We start from the raw sequence: 13,210 nt of genomic DNA, 5'->3' as shown, positions 1-13,210 counted from the left end.
TTATTAATTGTTCTTTCCATGATGGACATCTGGGTTGTTTCCAGTATTTACTACTGCAGTAGATAACGTTTTATGTAAGACATATTCCACTGATGCAAGTAGATCAGTAGGTTAAAATCCTAGAAGTGGAAATGCTGAATCAAAGATCAGTACATTAGTCATTTTGCAAGATACTGCCAAATTTCTTTCTACAGAAATTCCACCAACTTTCAATCCTCCCAATGTCTGAGAGGGCTCATTTCCCCACTTTCTAAACCATAAATGGTTCAGGAAAATCTGGTTTAACCCCTCTAAATTTCCCACTTTCTTGGAATAAGATTCACATTGCTCACCACAGCCTGCAAGGGCTTCCACTGTTTGACTGTTGCCAGCCTGGCTTCCCAGGCTCCGGTGAAACCAAGTGTTGGGAGAGACCCAAGGAGGATCACTGCAGAAACAGCGATGCCAGCCAGAAGGTGTCCTGGGACCAGTGTTCCTTTCTCTGGGGGCATGTGTATTTAGGGAGTGGGCTTGCTGCTGTGTGCCCCACTCCACGAGCGTGGGAAAACAGAGGTGGGGTAGGCTGGCACTGCACACGAATGACATGGAAGGTTGAAGCTACATTACCTTGGGGGCCATGTTGGGGGCCATCCAGGATTTTGGACCTACTCAGATGTTCCCAGATTAAGCCATCCATCTAGATGTGAGCCGCTTCCCCAGACAGCCAGCGGGGGGCAGTATTCTGCTTCGGGATTTGGCCTCTTCGCCAACAAACTTAAAGGACTCCTGCACAGAACTGTCCACCAGGGGGCAGTAATGACACTTTTGAACTGTGGTGCTGGAGAAGATTCTTGAGAGTCCCTTCGGTTCAATTCAGTCGCTCAGTCGTGTCTGACCCTTTGCGACCCCATGGACTGCAGCATGCCAGGCTTCCCTGTCCATCACCAACTCCCAGAGCTTGCTCAAACTCATATCCATCGAGTCAGTGTTGCCATCCAACCATCTCAATCTCTGCCATCCCCTTCTCCTCCTGCCTTCAATCTTGCCCAGTATCAGGGTCTTTTCTAATGAGTTGGCTTTTAGCATCAGGTAGCCAAAGTATTGGAACTTCAGCTTCAGCATCAGTCCTTCCTATGAAGATTCAGGGTTGATTTCCTTTAGGAGTGACTAGTTTGATCTCCCTGAAGTCCAAGGGGCTCTCAAGAGTCTTCTCCAACACCACAGTTCAAAAGCATCAATTCTTTGGCACTCAGCTTTCTTTATGGTCCAACTCTCACATCCATACATGACTACTGGAAAAACCATAGCTTTGACTAGATGGACCATTACCAAAGTAATGTCTCTGCTTTTTAATATGCTGTCTAGGTTGGTCATAGCTTTTCTACCAAGGAGCAAGCGTTAGAGAGTCTCTTAGACAGCAGGAAATCAAACCAGTCAATCCTAAAGGAAATCAACCCTGAATATTCATGGGAAGGACTGATGCTGAAGCTGAAGCTCCAGTACTTTGGCACCTGATGCAGAGCCGACTCACTGGAAAAGACTCTGATGCTGGGAAAGATTGAGGGCAGGAGGAGAAGGGGGCAACAGAGGATGAGATGGTTGGATAGCATCACCATTGGATAGCATGCAGTCCAATGGACATGAGTTTCAGCAAATTCCAAGAGATACTGAAGGACAAGGAAATCTGGCATGCTGCAGTCCATGCAGTTGCAAAGAGCTGGACACAGCTTAGCAACTGAACAACAACCCCAGTAAATGGCAAGTGTCTCAACCCTCTATATGCATTTGTTTGTTTATGGAGTCTTAGAACTGAGGGTCCAAAAAGATTTTAAAAGGCTCCTAGTTTCCATCTCCAACTTGACATTTGAATCGCTTCAATAGGCTCCTCAAGTCCCCAGATTGCCTCTGCTTGCACACTTTTAGTCATGGAGAGCTCACTATCAACCAAGGCACTTTATGCCGTAGATGGACAATCCAAATTGTCAGAAAGTTCTTTCATAAGCCCAGTGTGTCGCCCTATCATTCTCCACCTTACACCCTCAGGTCTCCCCTCTGGAGTAACACAGGGTAAGTCTACTCCCTCACCTCCAGGAACGACTTTCACATAGTTAGTCAGTGGTCAGGACCCCTGAAGATTCTTCAGGCAAGTCTCTCTGATCTCTTTAATTGTCCCTCATCAAACAGGATTTGAAGTCCCCCTTTCCCTCCCCATCCTAGTCACTTGTTGTTGGACAAGTCCTAATTTTTCTACATCCTTTTCCAAAATAAATATCTGAAAGTAGACCCAGAAATCCTGCAGTGGCCAGATGGGCACAGAGAAAATGGGACCACCATTCCCTTCCTCTTTCCAAGGCCCAGACTCTGGTTCCAGTAGCCCAAGTCCCCACTCACTATTTTTAGCTGCTCCACCGCACTTCTGAGTCTACGCTGCTTCCTGTTGAGTAAAACCTTCATTTTCATGCCCACTGCTGCATCATGAGCAGCATTAGTTTAAATCTACACAGCATGGAAAAGGTCCGTTTTCATTCCAATTCCAAAGAAGGGCAATGCCAAAGAATGTTCAAACTACTGCACAATTGCACTCATCTCACACCCTAGCAAAGTAATGCTCAAAATTCTCCAAGCCAGGCTTCAACAGTATGTGAACCGTGAACTTCCAGATGTTCAAGCTGGATTTAGAAAAGGCAGAGGAACCAGAGATCAAATTGCCAACATCCGTTGAATCATCGAAAAAGCATGAGAGTTCCAGAAAAACATCTCCTTTGCTTTATTGCCTATGCCAAAGCCTTTGACTGTGTGGATCACCACAAACTGTGGAAAATTCTGAAAGAGATGGGATACAAGGCCACCTGACCTGTCTCCTGAGAAATCTGTATGCAGGTCAGGAAGCAACAGTTAGAACTGGACATGGAACAACAGACTGGTTCCAAATCGGGAAAGGTGTACGTCAAGGCTGTGTATTGTCACCCTGCTTATTTAACTTTATGCAGAATACATCATGTGAAATGCCAGGCTGGATGAAGCACAAGCTGGAATCAAGATTGCTGGGAGAAATATCAATAACCTCAGATTTGCAGATGACACCACCCTTATGGCAGAAAGCGAAGAACTAAAGAGCCTCTTGATGAAAGTGAAAGAGGAGAGTGAAAAAGCTGGCTTAAGGCTCAACATTCAGAAAACTAAGATCATGGCATCTAGTCCCATCACTTCATGGCAAAGAGATGGGGAAACAATGGAAACAGTGACAGGCTTTATTTTCTTGGGATCCAAAATCACTGCAGATGGTGACTGTAGTCATCAAATTAAAAGATGCTTGCTCCTTGGAAGAAAAGTTATGACCAACCTAGACAGCATATTAAAAAGCAGAGGCATTACTTTGCCAACAAAGGTCTGTCTAGTCAAAGCTATGGTTTTTCCAGTAGTCATGCATGGATGTGAGAGTTGGACTATAAAGAAAGCTGAGCGCCAAAGAATTGATGCTTTTGAATTGTGGTGTTGGAGAAGACTCTTGAGAGTTCCTTGGACTGCAAGGAGATCCAACTAGTCCATCCTAAAGGAAATCAGTCCTGAATATTCATTGGAAGGACTGATGCTGAAGCTGAAACTCAATACTTTGGCCACCTGATGCGAAGAACTGACTCTTTTTTGAAAAGACCCTGATGTTGGGAAAGACTGAAGGTGAGAGAAGGGGACGACAGAGGATGAGATGGTTGGATGGCATCACCAATTCTGTGGACATGAGTTTGAGTAAGCTCCAGGAGTTGGTGATGGACAGGGAAGCCTGGCATGCTGCAGTCCATAGGGTTGCAAAGAGTCAGACACGACTGAGCGACTGAACTGAAGTGAACTGACACAGCATTTGCTGAAATATGTTCCATGGCTGTATATTTATATCCATAAAATTACACAGTTATTTTTGAGTACTAAACACAAACGACAAAAAGAATCTCAGGTTCCCTTCCTGAGGTTCATGGGGACACAGACATTGCCAGAACCACTGACAGGGGGGCAGACTAGGTCTGGGAACAGATCTGAAAGTCCAGCATAGAAAATTAAGCATTTGTTCATTTCTCAGTAGTCAAATTTATATACATGTAGCAGTACGCAGGATATTAGAGGGAAATAGTGAAAAGAGAAGAAAGTCAGCACTTAGCAAACAGGGATTCAGATCTTAGTCCTAGTCTGGAGCATCTGTAATTGAGGAAACAATATTCCAGTTGTCTAAACAAATGGTGAAGGTGAAGGTGTTTTTCTTCTCTGGTGAAGGTGCTTTTCAGACTTTAAGGGCTGAAACAAATCTTGGTTATTATTATTGTTACATTACATGCCTAACACTTCAGGTCATTGAGAAAGATCCTGATGCTGGGAAAGATGGAAAGCAAAAGGAGAAGAGGGCGGCAGAGGATAAGATGGTTAGATAGCGTCACTGACTCAGTGGATATGAATTTGAGCAAACTCCGGGAGATAGTAAAGGACAAGGAAGCTTGGCGTGCTGCAACCCATGGGGTCGCAAACAGTCAGAATCGGATAGGATTTAGCAACTGAACAACATTTCAGGGCCTTCCCTGGAATTCCTCCTTCCTCTCCCACCCTGTTTCTTTAACCCAGGCACCCAAACCTGCCTTTGCCAGTAGACAATTCCAGGCCATAGCAACGGGGGGAACCTGAGTTCTAATTGTCTTTGCCATCTAATTGCATTACCCAGACCCCAGTGTCTTCACTGATATTAATGAGGGTAAACACAGATAAGGGAGGCTGTGTGTGTGTGAGAGAGAGAGAAAGATCGAAGGCTCTGTAAACTGCAAGGCACAATACTCATTAGGTAGCTAGAGCTGAGATGATGAAATCCAAAATTCGAGCCGCCCCGCCCGTGCCCCCCAAGCGGCTCCCACACGCGACTCCTAGCAGGTCAGAGGATGCTGCAGCCAGGGATTAGTGGCTGGACTCCCTACGGCCTACGCGCGTGGGAGGCGTGCCAGCGCGAGTTACCGGATTGGGTAACTCCGCACGGGGCGGGGCCTCTGGGAGGCGGGGCTTCCGGCCACCCCACCGCTGTTGCCAGGGGTGACAGCCGCAGGGAGGCGGAAGGAGCCGAGGACCAGTCAGAGCTGCGTAGGTGAGCGGGAGCCTTGGCGGCCATGGCGGTCTCGGAGCCCGGGTACCGCAGCTGGTCCTTGTGGCCCGAGGTGCCATCCGCCACCTTCTTCACCGCGCTGCTCTCGCTGCTGGTATCCGGGCCCCGTCTGTTCCTGCTGCAGCAGCCCCTGGCGCCCTCGGGTCTTTCGCTGCGGTCCGAGGCCCTGCGCAACTGGCAAGGTGAGCAGGGCGGGGCCGGGTCCCGGGTGCCAGTCCTTTTTCCTCCGACCTCAGGGTCGGCAAGGCCGTGGGCTCCGGCCTCCCAGCATCCACGCCACCCCATCTCCGTCCGCATCATTCTCCCCACCTGGAGGACCAGCCCGATATTCCACGTCTTTGTGCAGAGCCCCATCTTGGTCATCCCTGTAACCCCTCCCTACCCAGATTTGTTCCCGTCCCTGTCGCCATCGTTACTGGTCAAGGCTCCCATATCCATTCGTAGCAATTAGGTTTCATTCACCCCTACTTGCTCGCCGAGGAGGATTTTTCTCTCCCTTGTCACATTCACACCTACGTCTGCTTTAGGGCCCAACCCCCTACTGGAAAAAAAAATCCCCCCCCCCCCCCCCCCGCCTTCTCAAGACACTTGAGCTGTATCTGTGGCCACCTCTGTAAGCATCCTGGCCTCCTGGGGTTTAGAATTTCTTCTGCATCTTCGTTTTTATCTTAATCCTGACTCCGATTCCTAGCTTATAGCGGGAGCTGTAAGTCTTGTACCTTTGGGAGAGGTGTTTGTTTTCTTGGGGAGCTGGAGAGATTTTGCAGGCCAATTAAGTATAAATATCTGCTCATAAAAGGTTCCTAGTCTCTGCTTCTTCCCCATTCTTTTCTGGAGAGGAAAATGGGAGATTTGTATGACTTTTGTTGTTTTGCAAAGCACTTTCACATGCGTTAATCTCTTTTAATTCTCACGGTGATCCCATGAGGTATTATTACTGTAGGCTTTAATGCCCTTGGGCTTTATTGTTGCCCATTCTTTAGATGAAACTGAGGCTTAATGTGAAGACTCACAGAGCTATTGAATCATACAGTTGACACAGGAACCCAGATTGTTCTTTGCATCGTGTGACGTTTTGGAACTGGAGCCTTGGGCTTTCTGATCCCCAGATTATGTAGAATTGCTTCTAGAATCTTCACATGTACCCTTGGGATTTCAGGAAGTACTCAACAAGTCATGACGGTACTCTTCAGATAACGAAGCCTTACAGAGATGGCCTGACTGAGGTATATGGTTCTTAGCCTGCCTCCCTGCTCATATCTAAAAGTGGTCCCCCTCACCCTCACCCTGGATACACACAGCACGTCTGTCTTCAGAGACAGATGCAAAATGCCAGCCTGAACTGAGCTCCCTTTTTTTTTTCTCCTTTACTTTGCGGCTTCTCTTGAGTGTGGGATTCATGGACAATGTGAGTATTAGACACGTAAGAGACCTTTAAGGGCCTCGAGTGTATCCATTTTACTTTACAATAAGAACACTAAAGCCGACAGGGCCCTGTGTCTGGACTGAACTCAGCCAGTCTGGACGTGACCGAGCCAAGATTCCTTTAGACTTCCAAATCCAATGTTACTGCCACTTCACTGATCACCCCCCCCCTTCAGTTTAGTGTTTTGGCCTTCAGGGATGTAAAAATTCAGAAGCAAGGTACTGCTTTTAGAAAAATAAAAGATTCTTTGCTGTCTTTTTGCATATCAAACATCGTTCTACCTCTAAGACTGGATAAGCACTTGCAAGAAAGACTTCTGAGTTCTATATCTACATTCTTAGTGATAGTTTTCTCATCTTTACAGGTGCACAATAATTCATGGTCCCTTTTTTCTTCCTCTGAACAGCCACTATGGAAGGAGAGGTCAGGATTACAGCCGAGGAGACGGGCACAAAGAGTGTTAAGTGACACCCACTCAATCCATCTGAAGCTGTTACAATTAATTAACCCTCAAACTGCCCGGTGAGATAGGTCAGTATTAAAGCCTCAAAGAGGATTATAAAGCACATTACAAATTATAAAAGACCATCCCATGCTAAAAAGTGTTATTTTTTTTTCCCCCACGTGGAAGCCAGTCACAGATAAGACTTGCTCCAGGTCTGGGAAAGAGCAAAGATTAGACATCCCCGCCTCTACTTTGAGTCCTGGGTCCTTCGCTGTTGCTTCCCTCTGCTTATCCCACTGGCTCCGTGCTGATTTTCCCTGGCAACGAGAGCCAGCTACTCCCCGTTTTCGTAAGTGGGTTGTAACCTGGCTTTTCCCTTCTTGGAGCAAGCCACCCTCGGGTCTCTAACTACGTTCTCTCTGCAGTTTACAGGCTGGTGACCTACATCTTTGTCTATGAGAATCCCGTGTCCTTGCTCTGCGGTGCCATCGTCATCTGGCGCTTTGCTGGCAATTTTGAGAGAACCGTGGGCACCGTCCGCCACTGCTTCTTCACCGTGGTCTTCACCGTCATCTGCGCCATCATCTTCCTGTCGTTTGAAGCTGTGTCATCGCTGTCAAAGCTCGGGGAGGTGGAGGATGCCCGCGGTTTCACCCCCGTGGCTTTCGCCATGCTGGGAGTCAACTGCGTCCGCTCTCGGATGAGGCGGGCCCTGGTGTTTGGCATGGTGGTGCCCTCACTGCTGGTGCCGTGGCTCCTGCTCTGTGCCTCCTGGCTCATTCCCCAGACCTCTTTCCTCAGTAACGTTTGTGGCCTGGGAATAGGGCTAGCATGTATCCTTCCTAGAGGGCTGTTGTAGTAACAACGACACGCCAAAGGGTGAACCACGCTGTAGGTCCTGGGGGTAGGGTGGGGGGTTCAGGCAGATAGAGCTCACGTGTAGGTATTCTGTGTGCTAGCTTCAGATTTGAAAGCCATGTGGCCTCAGGCAGGTCACTTCCCTTCTTTACATCAGAGTTTTCTCTTCTGGAAGAGATCCCCCTAGCTCTCTGTACAATGGCTCAGCACTGCCAGTTAAGGAAATACTCTGATTTTGTTTTTTCCAAGGTATAAACCCATTTGGCTAATTTTTTTTGTTGGAGGATCCTGAAATACCCATGAGTTAGAGACGTTCCATGAAAGGTATTCCCAGGGGAAAAAAAGGTATTCCCAGGAAACAGGTTTCGTTGTTTTTGTTTGGCTTAGCCTTTTTCTCAGAAGAAAAGAAAATTTTTTTCTAAGGTAGGCTTTGACCATATGGGTGGGTAAAAACTTAGAATAAGCCTTACATTCCTTGCATAAATATTCTGGCAATTAGACCGACTCTTTTTGGCCGTCTCGGCAGTGACAGGCTGACGCAGGTCGGATGACCGGGGTGCCCTCACATCTCTGGGAGCTGGTGATGGTGTGGGGGACGGGCTGCCACAGAGGCCCACGGGCAGCTCACTTAGTCACATTGAGGCAGGGTTCCTTCTATCTGGGACAAAGGACAAGATGTCAGACCTCCCAGAGGGTATTAGACTAGCCACCTGCCTCATCCCACCCGGAGAGACAGAGGTGTGTGCAGGCTTCTGACGGTGATGACAGGGGCTCGAGGCACCCAGGAGAGAGAATGGGTGTGTCCAGGGGAAGGGGAGATGTCAGCACCTGTCTGCCTCTCCTATTGCTGCACTGTGTTCCCTCCAAGGTACAGAGGCTAGAAACTCAACTCTCGGTTTCCCCTGAGCTTGAAACTGCAGTCCAGAGATGATGGTGGAATAAGCCCATTCCCCCCCTGTGGAGTCTTCATGGGCTCCTCTGTCCTAGGAGCAGCGCGCAGCCCCCCTCCCTTGAGCTCTCTCCACTTCTCCTTAACGTGCCGACCCCAGATGGCTTCACCTACTGCTTCTCCTTTGACGTCCCAGAGCAAGTCGCGATGAAGCTCGACCAGAAGTTCCCCTTCAGCCTAATGAGGAGGATTTCGATGTTCAAGTACATCTCCGGCTCTTCAGCCGAAAGGAGGGCAGCCCAAAGCCGGAAGTAAGTTACAGAACGCCATGCTTGCTTTATTCCTGAAGCTGCTCCAGGGCCTATAAAAGAGCAGTCCCCAGCCTCTTTGGCACCAGTTTCATGGAGGACAGTTTTTCCACGAACCAGGAGTGGGATTGGGGCAGGGGGCCAGGGAGGTGGGGTGGTTGTTTCAGGTTGATTACATTGTTTGTGCACTTGTATTTCTACTCTCAGATCCACCTCAGATCATCAGATCCGAGGTTGGGGACCCCTGCTGTGGAGGTTGCAACTGGTTTTCAGTGTCCTGGGGAATAGGGAAGAGGGTGTGGGTCGCTTAGCCCCACTCAGCAAAACCTGTGCACAGATTTCTCCTGAGCATCCTGGATTCTGCCCAGCTGCATCGAAAGTGGACCAAGCAGGAAGGGCATTCGATGGGAGGCATTCAAAACCCTTGCACATAATCCCAAGGGACCTGTGGCCCTATCAGTGGCATCACCAGCTCTCAGCACTGACAAGCGCTCTGTGTGGTTTGAATTGGGCTCTGGCAGGTGACCCTGGCAAGAAACACGATCCACCCAACTGACAGGGAGGCTTAGGAGGTGGCATGGCCCGAACCTGAGAGGTAGGGTGTTCTTGGCCACCTGGCAGGAGAAGGCAAAGTTTATTTACTGTTTTCCAGTCCAGGTGTGTTAACTCTCAATGGAGTGCTCACGTAGCCTCACTCCCTCCTGTCAGAGAGGAGGCCCAAAGGGGACGAGCATCTTTCTGCAGGTAACACAGAGTCAGAAGCGCCCAGTCTAGAGCCAGGGGCTCCTGCTTCCGGGTCCTGCTCACTTCCTGTCCCTCCTGCACACATGCTGCCAGCCTCTGGTGGCTTTCACTGGTTTTTGTCAATGCCGAGAGTTCACGATGGAGGAGGTTTCCCTCCCAGAGAAAGGGTTCACCGCAAAGTCAAGGTGCTCGGTCAGTGGCCCGTTTCTGCCTTGAGCCAGCTGTGGAGTCCATCTTGTCCCCTATGCTGGCCTGGAGGCAGGATCTTGGTTGAACCAGAAGCTGTTCCTTGTAGTTTTTTTTGGGAGGCAGACTCTCAGCCTTCAGTGTCTTAGAGCCCTCTGACCATTTTCTTTTCTCTTTTTATTTTTTGGCCACGCTGTGTGGCTTGTGGGATCTTAACCCCCCTACCAAGGATCAAACTTCGGGGCCCCCTCAGTGAGAGTGCCAGGTCCTAACAACTGGACCTCGCCAGGGAAGTCCTAGCTCTGACCATTTCTTAAAGGCAGGGACAGGTACTGGGAAAAATAGAAATGCACACTCACAGATTTTATTTCAGGCAAGTAATTCCTGGAGTCTCGGTGGGTGGGAGGTGTTGATGTTTAGAATTAGCTGTGTTTTAGCTTTTTGGAAGGACCCTGATGCTGGGAAAGATCGAGGGCAGGAGGAAAAGGAGACGACAGATGATAAGATGGTTGGATGGCGTTCCCGACTCAATGGACATGAGTTTGAGCAAGCTCCAGGAGGTGGTGAAGGACAGGGAGGCCTGGTGTGCTACAGTCCATGGGGTCACGAAGAGTCAGACACGACTGAGCGACTAAACAGCAACAACAATGGGTGGGAGGTGTTTACACTTAGAATTAGCTGTATTGTGTAGCTTTTTGGTTCTTAATTGCTGTTCTCACACAATCTAGGGAGAACTTCAGTTCTAAGTTCAGTTCAGAGAGAACTTAGGGGTCTTCATTTGCAAACTCCTCAGCCGCGCTCCGTGAAGGAAGCCCCTCTAAGACAGCTGACGACATTGACCCCTGGCGGCTGGGGCCTCGCTCTACAAGGCAGCCCCCAGTGAGGACGGTCTTGCGCGCTGGATCACAGTCACCTGTCTGTAACTGTGACACCTGTGGTTCCCAGTGATCCTGCTTCACCATAATGTGCAGACCTGGCTGGGGATATGGTGATGCACATGGCATAGTGTCCCATCCTTGTCATCCTGGCCTGTTGCAGGCACCCAGAACAGAACATGACGTTTCTGATGACCCAACAACAGGACACGGGCAGCGTTGACGCACGTGTTAGTTTTGGCATCAGTCCTGGCTGCCTGGACAGATTTATCTCCCTTGGAGGCTCTTATCAAGCTTCTTATACACCAGAGCCTCTGCATTTTTAAAATTACCAAAGTGCTGCTAAGTGTGCTGTGTCTGTACTTGAGTTGATTTATAAGCTTAGGTTTGGACTGAAATGTATCGAGGTTTAATCGTTACCTAACACAGGTGTCAGTGGTGTTGACATTCGTTCTTCTTATTGAGAAAACTCCACAAAAGTTCATAGGCTAATGCCCTTAGAACGTGTCCCCCTTCGTGGTCCCAGCCACCTGTGTCTGTGGTGGGGTCTTTGACCTCGGCACAGACAGCTCCCCGCATCTGTCATGTCAGTTCCTGCCTGCGGAACTTTGAGCTATAAGCCTTTCGTGCCATCACGGGTAGACCATCTGCCAGCAGACAAGGCCTGGGCCTGAGCCCTGTGTTACCCCATTAGAGCCCTACCCTCCGACCTCCCACAGAAGTGGACCCATTCTCTTTGGTTGAATTGCTCTGCCAGCCACGGAAGACACTAACTACCGTGATCCTATCCCCAGCTCCATCCGATTTGCAAACTGCCCTTACTCCTCAAGGGGTCTCAGGCATGGGCTCGATCGGCCCTCATCCTGCTGGCTTTACTGTGGGGCCGTGAGTGGTCCCTGCCTGCTCTGGGCATCCGTTTTCTGTTCAGTTGAGATGACTTTTTCTCTCCATGTGGCACTTTTACAGCTGGTTACAGGAAACGTCCACCCACAGCGTGTTGTAATGGAAGGCAGTGCAGCGAGCCCAAGCCTTTCTCCTGTGGATCGACAGTTGGGGGTGCTGTGTTCCCTGGCATGACTAGCTCAGCACCCGTCTTCTCTCTTGTTCCTTTCCAGGCTGAACCCTGTGCCTGGCTCCTACCCCACACAGAGCAGCCACCCTCACCTGACCCCGAACCACCCTGCCGCCCAGATGCAGCACGCCAGTGGCCAGAAACTGGCCTCCTGGCCATCGTGCACTCCTGGGCACATGCCCAGCCTGCCTCCGTACCAGCCTGCCTCCGGCCTGTGCTACGTGCAAAATCATTTTGGCACAACTCCCAACTCCTCTGGTGTCTACCCAGCTTCTGCAGGTGCCTCCCTGGGAGTCCAGCCCCCTGCCCCCCTCAACTGCCCTGGCACCGTGTATTCTGGGGCCCTGGCCACTCCAGCAGCTACGGGCTCCAAGGAGTGCTCAAGGGTCCTGATGCCCTGAGAAAGTTTCCAGGGACACGATCTCCCCTCTTGGCCTTCTCAGAAAGGGCCTCTCTGAGCTGAGATTTTCTTGACATGAAGTTATTTATTGAACACCTCTATGTGCCACGCTCAGTGTTGAGTATTTTGGTATGTGTCCCTGTTCAGTCTCCTTTATCCTCATGACAGCTTTGTGAAGTACAGTGGTCCCCTCTTCCCAGATGCAGAAAGCAGGGCGCCCGGTCAGGACACGTGGCTCTTGTGGCACAGCTGGGGCGCTTGGCTTCAGGCCCAGGCCCCTCCCACCCACTTCCCCCCCACACAAAGAAACCTTGGAGAAGGGGGGATCGGTTGTCAGTGGCTCATCCCAGCTCTCTGATCCTTCCTGTCCTTGTACATAGTGCTCTTGGTTATCCCATGTCCGTGTGTCCGTGCGTGCCCTTTGAGAGCTCCCTGCTGGTGTGCTTGCCAGTCCCCAGGCCTGTGCAGTGTTCCTCCCTTGCAGTGATGCCCCCACCATCCAGACTCCTGCCCCAGGGGTGGTGAGACGGGCCTGCGTGAGCCCCAGCAGTATGCTGACGGGTCCGTTGCGTTGGTTATGTTTGTATAAAGAAACTGCCTCCAACCTGCCCCTGGTGTGCTGTGTCTTTATGATCGGGGAATACAGAGGGCAGCAAAGAACCGCATCCAGGTCCAGTCGGGCAGATGACTCCCCAGCGGGGATCTGAAATGGGGTGGGAGATAGGAGGCTCCCTGGAGAGCTGAGAGGGCAAACAGGAAGGTTTGGCAACCCTGAGATGGGCAGGGAGCCACTGTGGTGGTCCCCGTGCTCCAGGCTGGGTCACTATCAGAAGGGCTGCCTGGCAGGACCTTACACAGAGGAGAGACATGGGCACTGGCAGCGACGCTGTCAGA

At 50.2% G+C, this 13,210-nt stretch overlaps 1 protein-coding gene across 9 annotated transcripts; it reads left to right on the top strand.

Annotated features, from left to right (window-relative positions):
* The first annotated feature begins 5,083 nt into the window (after positions 1-5,083).
* Positions 5,084-12,925, top strand: RHBDD2 (rhomboid domain containing 2). 9 transcript variants are annotated; one of them, XM_081557835.1, is made up of 6 exons: positions 5,084-5,295; positions 6,946-7,070; positions 7,175-7,333; positions 7,410-7,817; positions 8,892-9,042; positions 11,960-12,925. In XM_081557835.1, exons 4-6 carry the CDS (start codon positions 7,655-7,657, stop codon positions 12,315-12,317), a joined length of 672 nt encoding a protein of 223 aa, XP_081413961.1. In that variant the 5' UTR covers positions 5,084-5,295; positions 6,946-7,070; positions 7,175-7,333; positions 7,410-7,654; the 3' UTR covers positions 12,318-12,925. The 9 variants fall into 9 exon arrangements, with proteins under 9 accessions (XP_081413961.1, XP_081413966.1, XP_081413963.1 ...); XM_081557840.1 differs by having other exon boundaries at positions 7,175-7,337; XM_081557837.1 differs by having other exon boundaries at positions 7,171-7,333.
* The last annotated feature ends 285 nt before the right edge of the window (positions 12,926-13,210 follow it).

Source organism: Giraffa tippelskirchi, chromosome 13 (assembly GCF_054371585.1).
Source record: "Giraffa tippelskirchi isolate mGirTip1 chromosome 13, T2T-mGirTip1v1.2.pri, whole genome shotgun sequence".
NCBI lineage: Eukaryota > Metazoa > Chordata > Mammalia > Artiodactyla > Giraffidae > Giraffa > Giraffa tippelskirchi.
This window is presented reverse-complemented; position numbering and strand designations above follow the sequence as displayed.

Coding starts and splice junctions, on each gene's coding strand:
- RHBDD2 (XM_081557834.1), top strand. CDS start 5,118: ATGGCGGTCTCGGAGCCCGGGTACCGCAGCTGGTCCTTGTGGCCCGAG. Junction 7,818..8,891: donor CCTGGGAATAGGGCTAGCAT/GTATCCTTCCTA, acceptor TGCCGACCCCAG/ATGGCTTCACCTACTGCTTC. Junction 9,043..11,959: donor AGGGCAGCCCAAAGCCGGAA/GTAAGTTACAGA, acceptor GTTCCTTTCCAG/GCTGAACCCTGTGCCTGGCT.